This window comes from Dermacentor albipictus, chromosome 7 (assembly GCF_038994185.2).
Source record: "Dermacentor albipictus isolate Rhodes 1998 colony chromosome 7, USDA_Dalb.pri_finalv2, whole genome shotgun sequence".
NCBI lineage: Eukaryota > Metazoa > Arthropoda > Arachnida > Ixodida > Ixodidae > Dermacentor > Dermacentor albipictus.
Window position 1 is genome coordinate 98,642,572 of NC_091827.1, and position 14,234 is coordinate 98,656,805.

The window sequence follows — 14,234 nt, forward strand, 5'->3', positions numbered from 1 at the left end:
CTAACACATTACCATTGAGAGTAATCTGGAGATGGGCCCTGCTGAATTTCGTCGGTAATAAAGGATGGTTTCTTCTCAGCTTCTCTCACTTTAGAAGAACTGGCTGCTTCCTGCTCGAGTCCTGTGAATTAAGCAATTCGGTTCACTGGGTAATATCCTGATCACACACGTTGGACCACTGCATACCTGTAACTGGGCATGCACACTTAAATATGTGAGTATTTGTGGGAGAGCCCCAACAGCTGCTATAAGCCGCTGTGCAACTGCCTGATTACAGACGCATAAAAAGGGGCGACAGCTGACGATGTCCGGAGCAGAAAAGTGAAAAATCCAGCTACAGAGAAGTAGCGAAGCCGGCCTAAAGAGTAGCCCAGTGTTCAAAAAGGTATGAGAACAAAATGGGATCAATGCGTGCATTTTGTAAAAAGCATTAAGCTACATAGAGGAACAGGGTAATGAATTGAAGTTTAAGAAACATCAAATAAAACTGCTCAGAAGCGATTGCTACATATGAATTGGTTGCGTCGATTCTTTTTCTTTTCTGGTATCTGTTCTAGCAATCCCCTCTGAAGTGTAAGGCATAAGGGCCATTGCTGATATATCTCACACGATGAAGCATCGTTGAAGGTTCCTATCTGTCGTGGAACCTTTAGGTTGTAGAAAAGTGCTGATGAAGGATCGACATTTGAGCGATTTGGTACTGGTTGAACATCTTGAAGCGGCAGTGCAATATGACAACAGAGTGACGAACACACAGCGCTGTCTTGTGCGTTCCTGCCTTTTGTCTTCGTCATATTGCGTTGCCCCTTCGAGAAAGTACTGGTACAGTCGCGAAGACTGGCGAGTTCACCGCAAAAAGGTAGTGAATTCTGTTCAAGATGAGCGACACAGTATGCCACTTCTTGTACACCGTTCACGCGCTTAGTGATTCTAAAAAACACATGTGTTAGGCCATGGCACTGTAGGCTTTTTTGTTCTCTCAGCAGATCGACCCACCTGCGCTAGTGGGACGTACAAGCCACGTAGGAAATTTTTCAAACCTTGATAAACAAAAAGTAACTAGAAGACCACTAATATCATTGTAGACAACAGCTAGAAGGGGCTCATTCAGACATATATATTTTGTGCGTCTAGCAATATTAGGCCTAAGGTGAGATGTCTATTAGAAGACGTCATCTGTAATACTGCCTAAACACGCCTCACCAAAGATAAGTCCGCTGTCATGCGGGGCGCCAGGACGGCTGAAATTTCACGGTAAAAAATTCGGCCTTCTTATGCCAGCCGAGTTAAGGTTCGGCTATAAGGAAAATGGAAGCGTTCAAGTGCGGATGAAAATTTATCAGGTGCAACCAGCCTTTTCCAGAAGCGCATCATACGTTCTGTTGTTTCATTCGACATGCGGTTCGATTGGTGAAGACTGACCTTCGTAGTCACAAACCGTCCACGACTCCCCCCTCCACTCAAAACGCGCCTTGAGTGAAGGAAATCTCGAGCTTTTTACTCGCGAATATCAAGGTAGCCCCGCAGCTACATTGAATCGCTCATTGAGTGAAGTTAGCGGGTAAACATGGCTACCTTATGATCTGTCCCTCACCTCGTCGGCTTTTTGCGGTGGACGCCAGTTGCATCCGTAATTTTTCTTGTGGTAACGATGCTGCACATTTTCAAACGCATCGTTTTATAGACCGGTGCAATCGTATGGAGCATTCTGGCAGCGGAATTATTTTACTGCGTCGGTCGGGACAGATCGGTCGTCCTGTCAAGAAGACTGCCTGCTAGTGTAGTGACCTGTGGTCTCACTCCATGCATGAATCAGTTGATGACCTGCATGCGAGTATTCGGCGAGTGCTCCAAACTACTATTCATTGAAGCACGGCTTGATTAATAACTTCGGCTGACTTCAAACCTAAGAAAAGAAAACAACTACGAAGACTCTTGCCATTAGTCTGTGTATTGCCTCTCCCTCCGTCCACGCCGTTGGCACTCTTTACTGACTTCACTAATTCATGGACGGCGAAGCACACCACAGCAAGTCGAGCTTGCCTACAAACGAGCAGGTACGCTTACTTTTGTTTTTGTAGGTTTACTTCATTTCATGAAGCTAATTTCGCTAGGGAAAAAGTGTGCTTTAATTTTGAATGAAAGGTGCATACTTGGTCGAGTTTAAAGTTACAAACAATTATTACGTGACTATTGCTTCAAAATGAGCGTAGGGTATGTGATTGAAGTTTCAGGGTTGACGTTGTAGGCCCAACCACCATCTACCATTTGCGAAAGCGTTCATTCATCACCGGCGTTGGGGACCGACCGTTTGCGTAAGGCACGGACTCTCAGCACGAGCGGCATTCGTGTACAAAAGCGCTGAAGAGGACAACACGCTATATCGTTCAGATGCTTCTCTACAAGCCTAATTAACATGTTATGCCTATAAACATCCCAGCCCATTGAGGAAGTGACCAACCAATAAATGGCATTCAGAATGGTACTTGCATGTATACCCATGTGAATTGAATGTCTTATCTGAATTCAGAACCTAGAGTAACAACACAACAGTCTGATTTTCGCATATCACAATTCTTTATAGGGAATGCTTAGTAGTGCAGTTACAGCTCCTAATACAGATATTTCTAGCAAGCAGCAGCAGATATATCCCGCATATTTTATTGCAAACGGTCCACCTATTAGGTGGTTCATTATGCAAGTTTTAGATTGCTGTGTGTTGATCTGGCGGCGCAAGCGCTAGAGCACCCGAAGAATGTTTCTTGTCAAATACAAATAAAAGCAATCTAAGCTCATTATTTGAATACGTCAATTCTGGAAAACAAAAGTCTTGAACTAATGTATATAGTATAGAAAGTAAACTAAAGAAAACGAATACAGTACCTAAGGTAGTTTTCATGGGCCAACATTATTGTATATTTATTACCAACCGCTTCTCATATACTGCAGCCAGGCTGCCAATGCAAGCACGCGGAGCAATTGCCTTTCTAAGTGCGCTGTGCGGGCTGCGTTTGCATTGGTGCGCAAGTGACAAGAGCTCCCGTTAATGTGTGTTGATACACCACAATAGTTGTCGCACTATTCTGGCTAAGACGTCTACCTCAATTTTGACATTCTTCCAACTCAAACATCACCACTAAAAGAATTTTACTGCATGTATCGGCCTGCATAGGCACCTTGAAACTGAGTTCATTATACTTTTCATCAAGGTTTCTTTACTGCGGTCATGTTTAAAAAATCAGAATGTACCCCTTTTGGGCTACCCTAGTACAACTTTTTTCTAAAACATTAAAAAAACATTCTTATAGAACATTACCATTATGCCCGTGCTTTGTGCTTTCATAAGATAGTCATATAAAACATTAACATAATGACCGTTTTTTGTGCTTAGAGAAGATTGCCAATACAGCGTGAAATCCGGTCCTAGAAGCAGTAGAACTAGTATTGTTGACAAATATATTCTCGATCAAAACATCCTCCGTGCTGTAGACAGCAGCTTATCGGATGTAGGCACCCGACGGAATTCAGTGGGGAATCCTTGTAGAATATCTGCTGTTTCTGGTCTGGTTCTAGCGCCAGCTTAAGATGAGTTATGAGAGCCAGAATAATGAATTTTTTCCATAGGATAAGGATGAAAGTTGGCATCCGTGGGGCTTGCAGAAGGTAAGCAACAGACAGAAGAAAAAAAAACCAGTCTAGCACCATGTCTTAAGGGTCCCACAATAGGCCAAATGGTGATGCAGACTGTCACAGTAACGATGCTGAAAAACACAATGTAGATTACTACCATTCTATCAGAAAAGCTGAGATCAACCATCAAAATTATGGCATATTTCTTAGTGCGCACTTACTCATGCTAAGGTAGCTTGAACATACCGCTAAATACTAGGGTGCTAACTACAAATGCTGCAAATTTCGGCATCACAAATTCTTGGAAGTTTAAAGCTCACATTGCAATGAAAACACATCATGAGCAATGGATGACTTCACACATCATAATCATGAACATATGCTCCTTAAGACCTGTGGAAGAGGAAAATAATATCAGTTTGATTTTCATATCACATAATTGTTTCATGTTTGGGGTTCTAAATAACATGGTGTTCATTTCGCTGTATTATCAAGGTGGGGACAAGTAACATCATTATTGGTGCACAGTTTCTGAAAATGAGCAGAGAATAATCACCCGGTAGGTTAGTCAAGTACTTCAGAACCTAGGTTCTTTGAGGGAACCCTGCTGGTGCAATTCGAACAGGTAGGGACCGTAGCTATCGATGCTTTCAGTTCTGCCACAAGCCAACAATATTTGGACACATCGGACACGATTTAACTGCAGAGCCGAGGCAACTTCCCGAAAATCGCATCAACATAATATGTTCGCATGCAAAATTGCCTGACTCACCCATATTTCATGTCCTGTTGTTCCCTTCAGCAAACTTTCAGCGACACTTGGCCTTGAGCGCGAACAAAGCTAGCCATCCTCTGTTCCACCTGCTGCTTACTTCAAAGTCAATGCGGCTCGGTCGCGATACACACACGGACGAAATCGCCCATAACAACCACGATTATCAAAAGCAACATGAACTACCAGTGGAGCACATGAAAACAAAGAGCAGCAGGCTAGCGTCGGCGAAACTGTTCTTGTTTCGCCGCCGACGCCGAGCCATGCGCCATGCTCTCAGCTGGAGTGCAATTGTTGGCAGACCTCAGACACAACTCCCGCTTTATCTATCAGTCGAACGCTCACAGTGACCGCGTTGCCGAGCTAAAGTGCCCGTTGCGCTCTCTAGCCGTTTGATTAGCAAGACAAATTAACTGAAACACGCATTTGTCTTAAAGAATTGACATTTTACTAAGCACGTTTAAGAATAGCCTCCATACCAAACGCTATTTCTTGGTTGGTGCACTTCAGTCGAGTTGAGACCGCAATTTAAAGGCGATCTTCGGCGGTGAAAACAAGGAGTACTGCTCTTGAAACGAAACGGCGCCTTGAGTGAAGGACGGCCCATCGCCTCGTCTTGACTTACTAGAAGAGAAACGTTACCTGGAGGCGTGTTTAGAAATTTGGCCGTCAATGTGTAAACACGCAGAAGCTACACGAAGTGCTGAGCTGTGCAGACAACCTTAGTCAAACGTTCTTTTCATGTGTGAAAAGAAAGGCTGATTTTTATACAGAGGACGTATTCGTCTTTTTGTGGTTAGCATCAAACGTGCCATTAGCATCATCATCTCCAGCGTCATCGAATTCCTATGTCCACTGCCTGGTCAAACGCGTTCTCCATTTACCCCTGTCTCGTGCTATATACCCGATGCATTACATGGCTGGCACAACGCCATTATTTTCTCTTAATGTCACATAAAGTATCGGCTATACCCTGTTGGTCTCTAATGAACACTGCGCTCATTCTGGCTTTTAAATTTACGCCTGGAATTTTTCATTCTATCGCACTTTGCGCAATCTGGAGCCTGTTCTCCAGCTTCTTTGTTAGCTTCCATGTTTCTGCCCCGTATGTTAGCATTGGTAAATGAAATAATAGTACACTTTCGTTTTCAACGAAGTGATGCGCTCTCATTCAGGATTAGGAAATGTCTGACCTATGCACTGAAACCAGCCTTTATTTTTGTGTAAGTTTCCTTTTCATATTCAGGGTCACCTGTGAGTCATCATCATCAGCCAATTTTAAGTCCAGTAGAGGACGAAGGCCTCTCCCTGCGATCTGCAATTAGCCCTGTCCTCCGCCAACCAATTCCAACTAGCGCCCGCGAATTTCCTAATTTCATCGCTCCACCTAGTCTTCTATCGTCTTCGATTGCGTTTTCTTTCTCTTGGTATCCATTTTGTAACCCTAATGGTCCAATGGCTGTCTAACCTGCGCATTACATGACCTGCCCAATTGACCTAAATAAACGTACTCCTGTAAAGAATCTACATAAATTGGCGTACTGGGGGACAAGCATATTTGCATTGGAATGTCATTGTATATGGCAGGTGAACATACCTAGCGAATAGTTAGTAAATTTACATTTCCTCCTTTTACTTTGTAGCAATCATTCGTCTAGGAGGCAATTCTAGAGGCATGTGAGAAGCCACCTGAGCCAATTTGATCACTAAGTTTAAAGCACATGGTTTATACTGACTTTTCGGACGTTATACCATACTTCCACGAAATACCTATACATGTGAATATAAAGAAACGCTTACACTCATAAGGTCGTGGAGAGTGATGCCGTCAATTGCTTGTGCCATAGTAATCAGGAAGACAAGTCTTGAAAAGTACATCGTCCGTTATTAGCCAGTGCAAAGCTCAGGAAAATGGAGGTCGTGGCTATAAATTTTGCTGGGCTAAGTTTCATATCAATGGTCGTTGCTCCGATGGTATCACAATGCTCTTGCCTACAATAGGTGCTGCTCTTCCCACCTGGATCGAAAAAAAACATCTGTGCGCAGTAGCAGTGGTTCCACTTCGCTTCGTAAACAATAAAAACGCTTCAACTACATCGGACAGGCTTTCCTCTATGAATAATAGCATTCGTAACAATAAGATGCAGTATTCATATAGAATGTGTGGTGCCTCCTGCTTCAACTCAACACAGCACAGACTTTTCTTATTTAATAAATTTCGCACTTACAGAACAAATATGTTATTGGTAATTTATTTTGGATTTCCACCTATCACCTAGCAGCGAAATCATTCTATGCGGACCTGTGCACTACCTGGACCAGCCATGCCACTTTCATTCGAAGTAGTAAGAAACAGGATACGGACGCTCCATGTTTAAACAGCGATGAAATTAAAAGGGCCTTGCATGACATCAACCGGGGGAATGAGGTAGGAGAAGATGGAATAGCAGGAAGTTTAATAAATGATAAAGGAAATGTCATGCTCGAAAAGCTTGCCGCAGTTTATACGAAATGCTTCGTGACCTAAAGGGCTTCAGATAATTGGAAAAATTCCAATATTATACCGATCCACAAAACGGAGACGTTAAAGAATTGAGAAAATCTATAGCCCCATTACCATACGTTCAGATTGTACAAAACATTCACCCAGATAATTTCTAATAGAATGACGGCAACACTACAGTGAACCAAGAGATCAGGCCGACTTCAGGAAGAGAGACTATAATGGATCACATCCATGTCATCAATCAGGTAGTTTACAAATCTTGTGAGTACAATCAGGCTCTCCATATAGCTTCCATATATTATGAAAAGGCATATCATTTGGTACATAGACTAGCTGTCATAGACAAGGACACAGAAGGAACGAATAGACGTGGACTCCGCCGCAGTGTCAAGTCATCTTTTATTGAAATATTCGCGGTTTTTTTTGTCGTCACATCTCGTCCATTTTATGTACCTGAAGGTCCTCTCCTAAAGGGGACTTCTTGTCAAGGTCACTAACCATGTACTTACATATTGCACTCCAGCTTCACTTATCTCAAGTGCCTCAAGAATGTCCATAGTTAGCCTATCGTCATTCTTTTTCAGACCTTGCACATCATGCAATTTGGGGTGAACATGCACACTTGGCTATCTTTTTTTTTTCATTTCGCAACGTTTGTAGTACAAGGCAAGATGTGGCGCCAAAATAAAAAGCGCGGGAATTTCATTAAAGAAATCGGTTGACAGTGCAGCTCCGTCCAAGCCTATTCGTTATTTTTGTGTCCGTGTTCCACAAATTTTGCTGCTACAGTCAACGAGGAATGAACCAGCTCGCTCAGTTAAATCCCTTTTGTCATAGAAGCATTATGATCAAGGAGTACAGCAGGCATACGCGAATATCTTGGGAAATATATGCAAATATTCTGCACCAATCTGGGCTCTCCACAAAAAAAAATGCACGATACTTTTAAAAAAAATGGTAAGGCAAGGAGTCACAATCTCGCCAATGCAAATTGCTGCATGCTTGGAAGAAGTATTCAAGGTATTAAACTGGGATGCTTAGTAAAGAAAATCACCGGTGAATACCTCAGCAGCTTTCGGTTTGCAGATGACATTTATCTGTTTAGCTACAGTGGGCGTGAATCGCAACAAATGCTTGAGGACCTTAACAGAGAGTTTGTAAGGAAGGGGTTAAATAACTTATATCCAGACACATAAAATGTTCAGTAGCCTGTTATGGGAACAAGAGTTCAATATTGTTGGTCAGCCTCTAGAGTATGTGAAGGCGTGCACTTACCTAGGCCAATTACTAACAGGGAATTATGATCATGAGAAGTAAATTTACAGAACAATAAAGATGCATTGGAGGGCCTACGGCAGGCTTTGCGAGATCCTGACTGAAAGCTTAGCACTATCATCGAAAAGAAAGGAAATGCGTTCTACCACTTCTAAAATACAGGGCGAAAATTTGAAGATTGACAAGGAAGGTCGAGAACAAGCTAATGACCGCGCAAAGAGGGATGGAGCGAAGAAGAAGCAGTTCGGCGGGTACCGTGGACACACATACCTAAAAGCACATTCCTGCTTTTGCAGCATATTTCAACGTGACTAACCAGTTCATCCACTAAGAGCGCCGTATCACCTATCTGCTACAGGCTGCTCCTATCCTAGTCGCCCAAGAATAACCCACCACACGGACAGCTCTACTACGCATCGGGGCTCCAGAACACCGACTGCGCTACGGCAGATCCCTCCTGCCACCGTAAAAAGCAGGACGCACCAAAGGCTCGTTCAGATCGGCGGCGGTGCATTGTGGGCATACGTACCTAAAAGCACATTCCTTCTTTTGCAGGTGAGCACATTTGTTGCAACCAAATTTTTTATCTCCTTGCCGTTTGCACCACTGCCGAACGCCGCCCCTTTTTTTGCACCCTTTCTTGGTTCTGTTTTGAGCTGCTTATCTGATGTCGAAAGATGCCAAGGACTTGTGCAAGCAGCTTGATTCATTCCGAAGAGAGATGCGCCTTGATATTTATGCGCTCGCTTAAGAAAAGCGTCAAATTTTGCTCAGACACTTGTGATAACGTGATAGAAATTCAGAAAGACATGAAAGACCTCAAGGATTACATGAAAAAGCTCATTCTTAAAAACAGAGGGCTGGAAGAAAAAAACTGGGCATTACAAGCGCAAGTGTGACGAGCTGTGAAGCGCAAGTGTGACGGTCAAACAATTTAGAAATTAAAGGACTGGCTGCAAACTAACACGAAGTTGCTGAAGTTAACACCACAGTCAAAAAATCGGGTGATGTACTTGCAGGTCCAGAAATTGACATCTGCCACAAAATGGAAATGCGTCCATTGGCCATCAGAAAGTAGCAGGTTGGAAGTTAGTGTGGACAAGCAATAGCAATATCCTTGCAAGGCAAAGCGAATCGTCAACGTTTATACGCACAACTTCAGTGAATGAGTCAGATCTGATGACGCTTGGTAGTTATCAAGATCAATGGTGACAACCATTCGAAACTTCAAAAAGCACAAACATGGCTGACCGAGTCATTCCTGCAGACCTAAAAATTCACCTTGGAGCTCGATATGTCTCCAACGCACCCTTGAAATGTTTTATAATAATGCCCGATCTCTTTGCAATAATTGTGATTATTTTTCTACCCTCCTGGAAAGTTTTCGTTTCGACACTGATATGCTCATGATATCTGAGACTTAGTATGTGAACGACTGCGGTTCGCGCTGCCCTCAAGTGAGAGATTTTTGTCTTCAAAATTGTCAAAAGGGATGGAAAGGTGTTGGCGTGTCCTTGCTCGTCAACCAATGCATGAACTATGAATTTCTGCATGATATAAGCTTCATTACTGATTGTTGTAAAGTCTTGACAGTTCTCTGCAATAGTACTGCTTTTTCAGATTTTTACCGTCCTCCTAAGAGTGATGAGAATAGTTTTCTGGAGTCCTTGGCTGCCTTATTTCAGTTCATTAATGACAAGAAGTATAATATTGTATGAAGCGGTGACTTTAACATTGATACGCTGCGTCATAATGCTACTAAGAATAATTTTGAAATTGTTCTTGCCTCAAATGGCTCCTCAAATGTAATAAGAGAGCCGACTCGCATTACTGCCACCACGGCAACGTTACGTGATCTTTTTATTAGTATTTTTGATGTAGCACACATTAAAAGAAGTGTGATCTGCTGTGTCATCAGTGACTCTATGGAAATTTATATGTGTATAGAAAAGCATCATGCGAAGAGATCGCCTGATCAGGGTTATTATCGTCAAGTAATCACGGAGAATAGACTTGAGAATTTCCGAAGAGCAGTAGAAAATGACTCATGGGTCAACATATGTTGCATCATGTGTCCTTCCTTAATTTGCATAATGTGACACTTCCTTAGACAAGTTTACGGCCCTGTATAAGAATAACTTTCGCTTTACGAAGGTAAGAAAACGTTAATTAGAAAAACATGGATTTCAGTTTTATTGCTGCACCGTATTGAGGAAAAAGCAAGCTTTACTGGACATTTATTAAAACGACAGAGCCTGATCACTGGATAGAGCAAAAAGCTTATGGCAACAAACTAAATAGTGATATCCGAACTGATAAGGACAGATACTACACTGACATTTTTGAGAGTAGTAGTGTCTGTAATAATATCATGTGGAAACGCCTGTTCAACATCGTTAACCTTTCTAGCGCGTCGAAAGCTCCTGATAATTTAACAATTAGTAGTGGGGAATTATGTAAGTCAGACTTAGCTAATGCATTTTGTGACTCATTCCTTGGTAACTCGCCGTCACCATATAACCAGAAAGCGACTGAATATCTTGATCGGAACAACTCCCACAGTGCATTCCTCGCTCCAGTTCACAAAGCAGAAATTCAATCTGTTTTATGGGGTTACACAATAGTACCTCGAGTGATGCGAATGAACTTCATATCGCACCTGTTAAGTGCGTTGTAGATGCAATTTCATCTCCATTGACTGACATCTTTAACCTCTGCCACAAAAGTGATATTCTGCCCCCACAAATGCAACTAACTAGAGCAATACCAGTGTTTAAAAAAGGTGATCGCCATAATATCGCCAACTTTAGGCCAATATATATTCTACCAGGTTTCTTTTTTCAATGGACTTGAGCAACTATTCATTAAGCGCCTACAACCATATTGCGATCACCATAGTATTATCACCCGTTCTCAACACGGCTTTCAAAAAGGATTTTCTACTGAAACTGCATTAGTAACCCATAAAGAACTTATTTTACAAAACTTTGAAACAAAAAGGATTGTACTTGGTGTCTTCACAAATTTTGAAAAGGTTTTTGACAGCATTAGCTATAACACCTTCCTCGCAAAAATTCAGATATATGGTATCAGAGGTCACTTTCTGGAGCTAATTCACTCTTATTTATCACACAGATATCCGTATGTCGATATCAATGGCAGTTACTGCGCAGGACAGAAATTAAGGGTGGCATCCCACAAGGAAGTATTTTGGGTCCAGTTCTATTTCATTCGTACATTAATCATACCATTAATATTAATCAGAATGCGTACGTTATAATATACGTGGAAGACACGAGCATTTTCTTTAGCGGGGAAAACCCAGATGACCTCAGTACCCATGCAAATTAAACTCTTTCGGCCCTTGTCCACTAGGTAAAATGTAACGCATTACAAATAAACACTTCAAAAACGAAAGCAATATTCTTTCGGCTGATAGGAAAGTTACTAAGCTTCTCCACAAAACTATGCTATGCATCGAGTACAATAGAGATCGTTAAGTGTTTTAAATCTTGACGAATCTGGTTTACGGAAATACTGCTATGTGATACCGATGTAGATTATGCATGTCTTAAGGTTGCTCGTGTGGTCGGCATATTCTCTCGACATCGTCATTTTTCCCGCCTAAAATTAAACTGCTTGTGTTTCAAACCATTTTCATGTCGCATCTCCATTACTTTAAGGTAGTGGGGGAAACTGCTCCGTCTACCTACCTTCAAAAACGGGGAGGGGGCATCACAGCGTGTGTATAAATGACAAGATTGAGACAGAGAGGAAAGGCGACGCTAGAAACTCGTTTTCACCCCACCGCGTCGAATGTACATTAGCCTCTTCGCAGCTGTAATTATCCGCGACTCTCCTCAGAAGCGTTGCAGAAACTGCTGCGCTTCCCTTTCTACTGAGGTGCGAATCCAGAGGTGACGCAGATAGAACAGTAGAACAGTAGAATCCAGGTGACGCAGATAGAACAGATAGAAAAGCGGGCGGGGGGGGGGAGCTGACGTGAGAAGGCAAGGAAAACCTACTACTATAGGACGGTGGTTGCGGGGAAACTGTGTAAGCTTACTTCAAGGTACAGTGCAATGCGTTGCTGCTATTTCCGAAAAATAAACACCGTGAAAATATGTCAAGCGGACAAAATACGCGGGGCGTACAAAAGCGGAGCCGCATTAATGATAACGCTCCGCAGGATCCAGGTGACACGACGGAAGCGGTAGACCGTCCAATCAACACTTCTGTGGCCGCCGCGTTAGCTTTGCGGCTATGACACTGCTAGAGGTCGTAGATTTGATCCCAACCACGGCAGGCGAATTCCAAGGGGGCGAAAACGCAAAACAACACATGCACTTAGATTTCGCGGCACGTTAAAGAACATGACGGTGTCAAAAACTACGGCGTGCCTCATAATCCGATCGTTGTTTTGGCGCGTAGAGCCCCTTTATACAATTCAAGTATAATACTTCTGCCACAATGTGATATGCCATGTGAGGCAATAATTATGCTCAACCCTTTCAGAGGTTATAAAATATGGTGGACAACAGCGCCTCAAGCAAACACCTCTTCCTGTGTGTTCTTTGTACTACGCATACAAACGGCAGTGGTGCCCGCAAGGTAACGTGTAACATCAATCTCACCACTCTCCTCTTAGACTGAGCATTGAAGATATTAAGTTTTAGCCGTCAAGATCACCGCTAATTATTGTCAGTCAAAGCATCCAGCACGGAATGCTTTGCTTACATTGCTTTTCGCAGTGCGTGGAATTTGCATAATTTTTTACCTCTGTTTCGTCAAACTTCTTTTGCTGACTACAAAAACTCCAGACACTGTTGCCAGAAGGAAATGTATTTAGAATTACAGCATCATTGCTAATATTTCTCCTGGTTTCTTTCTTGCTGCCGGCAAAGATGATGATGCTCTTGTCTTCTCAGTCAATAGAATAGCGAGCATTGCTAGAGTAAATTTAGACAAATAGAAACCATTAGGGTGTCATATCAAGAGTACTCAAAAAGAAAGATGAATTATGCATCTTTTATTACAGATTGGACAATGAGAAGGAGAAAACAGGAAACAACAATGACAACGTATTTTCCAATGACAATCGAGATGAGCTCTGCAATAAAATTAGGGCAACCCAGATTGGTGAACCAGACCTCTTGAAAGTACATCTCTTGAAATGACAGAAAATTCTGACGAAAAGTACACCTAGCAATAAAACAACAGCATTGTAATGCATACTCACTCCAGGTGATGCATACTCCAGCTCTCTATCATTGGAGGAGATGTCACCAGTCTTTTGAATTTTCAATTATCACTGAACGAAATGCCGCTAGGTTTAGTTTTGAATGCTTGTATTCATCGCGAATGATCGCGTCTAGATCTGCGTCAAGAATATTATTGCGCTGCGCGTTCTCTGGGAGTAACAGCAAAGCCCTTCCTTGTTTCCTGATCAAGCCATGCTATATACTTCGTAAGTAAAAACACCTGCATCAGAAGCAATATTTTCCACTAAAATGCTAATTTTGCTACGAGAAGCTTATGCGGGCTTGCTGAAAGTTTTGTTTGGCTCTTCGCTGCAAACCTTTTTGTTTCTGGAGGCTCCCAGATATAGAATATAGATTTCTTGAACTGCATCAGCATTTGTTCCCATAAATACCCAGCTTCCTTTGAAATGTGCACTATCGCAGCGTTTTGAAGAATCAAGCGCTACTCACAAATCTTTTACAATGTATGTACACTGTGACAAGATTGTCTGACACTAAAAATCTAGAAAATGTAACTGGTACAGTTTACTTGGGCCATGATGAATTAAACACTTACGCAAACACGACGAAGAGCTGTGGAAAAGCTATAAGCAAAAATCATACACAATAAATTTCTCACCACCGAATCCAAAGCCGAAAATGGGGTGATGCTAATGCGTCTCTACTGTCATGCTACAACCCCGTTAGTCTGCATATTACATGCAGTTCTTCGCATAACAAATTGCATTTGTAAATCGTTTCAATGGCAGAGGAGCGCAACGTCATACCATTGAGAAAACTGTCCCTCTTT

General features: G+C 42.3%; 1 protein-coding gene across 4 annotated transcripts in view; it reads right to left on the minus strand.

Annotated features, from left to right (window-relative positions):
* The window catches only part of LOC135916861 (uncharacterized), a 116,922-nt gene extending 110,512 nt beyond the window's left edge, over nucleotides 1–6,410 (minus strand). For 2 of the 4 annotated variants that reach the window (XM_070521389.1, XM_070521388.1), the window contains exons 1-2: nucleotides 6,203–6,323; nucleotides 13–121 (exon numbers count right to left, since the gene is read on the minus strand). Coding sequence is in view for 2 of the 4 variants with exons in the window: in XM_070521388.1 (XP_070377489.1) it covers nucleotides 13–15 (3 nt within the window). In the remaining 2 variants the exon portion in view is untranslated. Of the gene's footprint in view, nucleotides 1–12; nucleotides 122–6,202 lie in introns of all 4 variants that reach the window. The other 2 variants (XM_070521387.1, XM_065450286.2) reach the window with 2 other exon arrangements.
* Nucleotides 6,411–14,234: the final 7,824 nt, after the last annotated feature.